The following is a 3,610-nucleotide window of genomic DNA, read 5'->3' on the forward strand; positions in this document are numbered from 1 at the left end:
GAGTTTCTACAGTTGATAAATGTAAGATTGAGGGTTTCAGTCTCAGCTGAGGCAGGGCAGAGGACGGCCATGTTATGCTGACAGAAGTACACGCCTCTTGTGATGGAGATGATATTCGGTCGGATTGTCAGGTGAGAGATGAATAGGGATCTGAGGTTAAAAATCCTCATACTCAGCCTGAGACAACAGCGAGGGATGAGGATGGAATCAGCGACAAGGGTATGGAGTTTGCGTTGGGGCCAAATATGAAGGCCACGCTATTCCCAATATTTTACTGGAGTAAATAGCATCTCATGGAATCAGGTTGTTGCAGTTTGATAACACAGAGGGTGTGGAGAGTCGAGAGAAATGGCGGCGAGCCGGAGTTGGATGTTGTCAGCAGACTTGTGGAAACAGACCACATGTCTGTAGATGATGTCACAAAGGGCAGCATGTAGATGAAGAAGAGGAGAGGCAAGAACCGAAAGTTCAGAGACTCCAGAGATAAATGTGCTGCTATGGGAAGAGAATCCATTGCTGGAGATGCGCTGGCTATGATCAGACCTGTAAGACTGGAAACAAGTGAGTGCAGCCCCACCGAAAGAGGCCAGTGTCAGAGGTATGGAGAGATCACGGGTGGGTTTGCTGCTGGTTCGGAGGCGAGGTTGGAGATGGCGAGGGGTGAGGTCATGGAGGGATTTAAATCAAGGATGAGAGTTTACATTTAAGTCGTTGGCAGACTGAGGGACAATGAGTCTCAGTGAGGGCGAGAGTGATGCGAAAGCGGGATTTGAGCAGGGCTGGAGGTTGACAGCAGAGTTTGGGTTCGGTTGAAGTTCATGGAAGGTGGAGGTTTGGTTCCGGCCAGGAGTGAACAGGAAGAATGGAGTCAGCTGTTGGCACTGTTCTAAATTTACTGGAGCCGTTAACCTATGTAGAATAAACAGGTAAACTTTTGCTGTAAAATAGCTGAGAGAGGAATGTCAATGGGGCACGTTCAGTTACTGAATCCTAATATAATCCACGGTAATTTCTAGTTTCAAATCCTGAACATGGACTTTAACTGTCCCTGAGTCAGAGACTGAAACTTCACATTTTAACTGGGAAACTCCAGGAACAGAGTGCAGCGTGTCTGCTCGAGTCCCTGGGTTCAGCGTACACTGCGGAGAAATCATTAACAATTATAATCGATCGATAGCAGTGAACGTGGCCAATACAACTACAGGAAACTGTAAATGAAGGCGCTCATTATTGTTGGATCCGTCCTGTAGGTGAGAGCTTTCTGCCTTATTCCCCAGAGAGGTGTGATTAACTTGTGGTCATTGAGATGTTTGTGTTTTATCCACCACATTAATTGGATCAGTGTCAATGATGTAATGTGTTTGTTCAAGTGACTGTAAATAATAGCAATGATCAGGGATATAACTGTGTCATTGGAGACTTATCCCCTGTATAAATTAGGGCCCATTGGAACGGATCAGCTCGGTGTGTCTGCCGGAGCTGTGGGTTCCACTCCAACAGCAGTCACCGCTTCTCACGGAAATGGGATATCCAGTAATCTATCAGATAGAAGACATTTACTATACTGTCCTTGCAGCCGTTGGAGTTCCTGGTAAGCCTGTATCTTTGCTACTAATGGTGTAAATCGGTGTTAACTGTGCTGCTGCACTGGGTAATGTTTCACTCTCTCCATGTTTTACACAGCTGCCTGTTCATTTCAACCAGTGGAAGAATGAAATGTCCTCAGTCTCTGCTCTTTCTGTCTTGTCGCAGCTGCAGTATATCTGTAATGATCTTTGTACATCCAGCCCTGGCATTGCTCTGGGATTTTTATCTGTACTGAATCAGCTGCCTGGGCTAAGAGTATGTATTAGCTGTTATCAGTTTCATCTTGTGGAACTAACCTGTTCTGGAATATTTTTACCGCAAATGTTTTTTCAGTGATTAATAATGAGAAAGTTCACGGTGTCAGTGTTACAATGAGGGAGTGCAATGTACTCCCTCCCCGATAACATGGTTCAGTTTGACTGGGATTTCAATGTGTGCATTGGTTATCACTGTTATGAAATATTATTTCACTGTGTGTGTATCTGACGGCACTCCAGAGGTCTGGCGACTGAACTAAGATTGCTGCTGTCTCTTTCACATCTCCTTCTCTCCTTCAGTGGCGATGGATTCACTGACTGTCACTGGACCTCATTGTAAAATGAAATGTTTTGAGGTTATGTTGTATAAGTTTGCACTGCATCTGTTGGAATCAATAGCCCTTCTATTGATCTGGAGCTTATAGATAGCAGCGGTGAGGTTGGAGTTGAGTTAATTGTACATTCCCGCCATCTAACGCTGTATTTTATAATTACCGGAGAAGGGACTTCAAGTTTTGTCAGCTCTGTCTGGAAGAGGCATTCGAGTCTGTCTCTTCCATGCATTGCAGATGAAGTTAACTGTGCAGAGGAACAGGTGGCGAAATGAGTGCCCTGAATAAAAATTAAACGGTTCACCATTGGACAAACTTATGCTGATAATACGATCACTGAGCAAGGAGCTGGTGAGCAGAATTTGGGCGTAGGATTTTAGGATTGAATCGGATATGAACATGAGCTTTGACAGAGAGATTACAGACAGTGCGGAAATATAGAGGAGGGATATAGAAAGAGAGAACTAGAGAGTGCTTTGACAAAGCGAGCAATGACAGTGTGGAAATATAGAGGAGGGATAGAGAAAGCGAGAGGGAGAGAGAGCTTTGAGAAAGAGAGCACAGACATTGTGGAAATATAGAGAAGGGATAGAGAAAGAAAGAGGGAGAGAGAGCTTTGACAAAGAGAGCACAGACAGTGTGGAATTATAGAGGCGGGATAGAGAAAGAGAGAGGGAGAGAGAGCTGTGACAAAGAGTGCACTGACAGTGCAGAAATCTAGAGGAGGGATAGAGAAAGAGAGAGGGAGAGAGAGCTGTGACAAATGGAGCACAGACAGTGCAGAAATATAGAGGAGGGATAGAGAAAGAGAGAGGGAGAGAGCTTTAACAAAGAGAACACAGACAGCGCAGAAATATAGAGGAGGGATAGAGAAAGAGAGAGGGAGAGAGAGCTTTAACAAAGAGAACACAGACAGCGCAGAAATATAGAGGAGGAATGGACAAAGAGAGAGGGAGAGAGAGCTTCGACAAGGAGGGCACAGAAAGTGCAGAAATATAGAGGAGGAATAGAGATAGAGAGAGCGAGGTAGAGCTTTGAAAAAGAGGGTATAGATATTGAAGAAATATAGAGGAGGAACTGAGAAAGAGAGAGGGAGAGAGAGCTTTGACAAAGAGGGCACAGACAGTGCAGAAATATAGAGGAGTAACTGAGAAAGAGAGAGGGAGAGAGAGCTTTGACAAAGAGAGCACAGACAGTGCAGAAATATAGAGTCGGGATAGAGAAAGAAAGAGGGAGAGAGAGCTTTGACAAAGAGAGCACAGAGAGTGTGGAAATATAGAGGAGGGATAGAGAATGAGAGAGGGACAGAGGGCTTTGACAAAGAGGGCGCAGAGAGTGCAGAAATATAAAGGAGTAACTGAGAAAGAGAGAGGGAGAGAGAGCTTTGACAAAGAGAACACAGACAGTGTGGATATATAGGGGAGGGACAGAGAA

At 44.9% G+C, this 3,610-nt stretch overlaps 1 protein-coding gene across 1 annotated transcript in view; it reads left to right on the plus strand.

Annotated features, from left to right (window-relative positions):
• The first annotated feature begins 437 nt into the window (after nt 1–437).
• LOC147087259 (uncharacterized) overlaps nt 438–3,610 on the plus strand; it is a 4,984-nt gene continuing 1,811 nt past the window's right edge. The window contains exon 1 of the mRNA XM_085978137.1: nt 438–561. Coding sequence (XP_085834263.1) covers nt 438–561 — 124 coding nt within the window. The remainder of the gene's footprint in view (nt 562–3,610) is intronic.

Source organism: Somniosus microcephalus, unplaced genomic scaffold (assembly GCF_052327205.1).
Source record: "Somniosus microcephalus isolate GS21.2 unplaced genomic scaffold, FLI_Smic_1.0 unresolved_chr6, whole genome shotgun sequence".
In the NCBI taxonomy this organism is placed as follows: domain Eukaryota; kingdom Metazoa; phylum Chordata; class Chondrichthyes; order Squaliformes; family Somniosidae; genus Somniosus; species Somniosus microcephalus.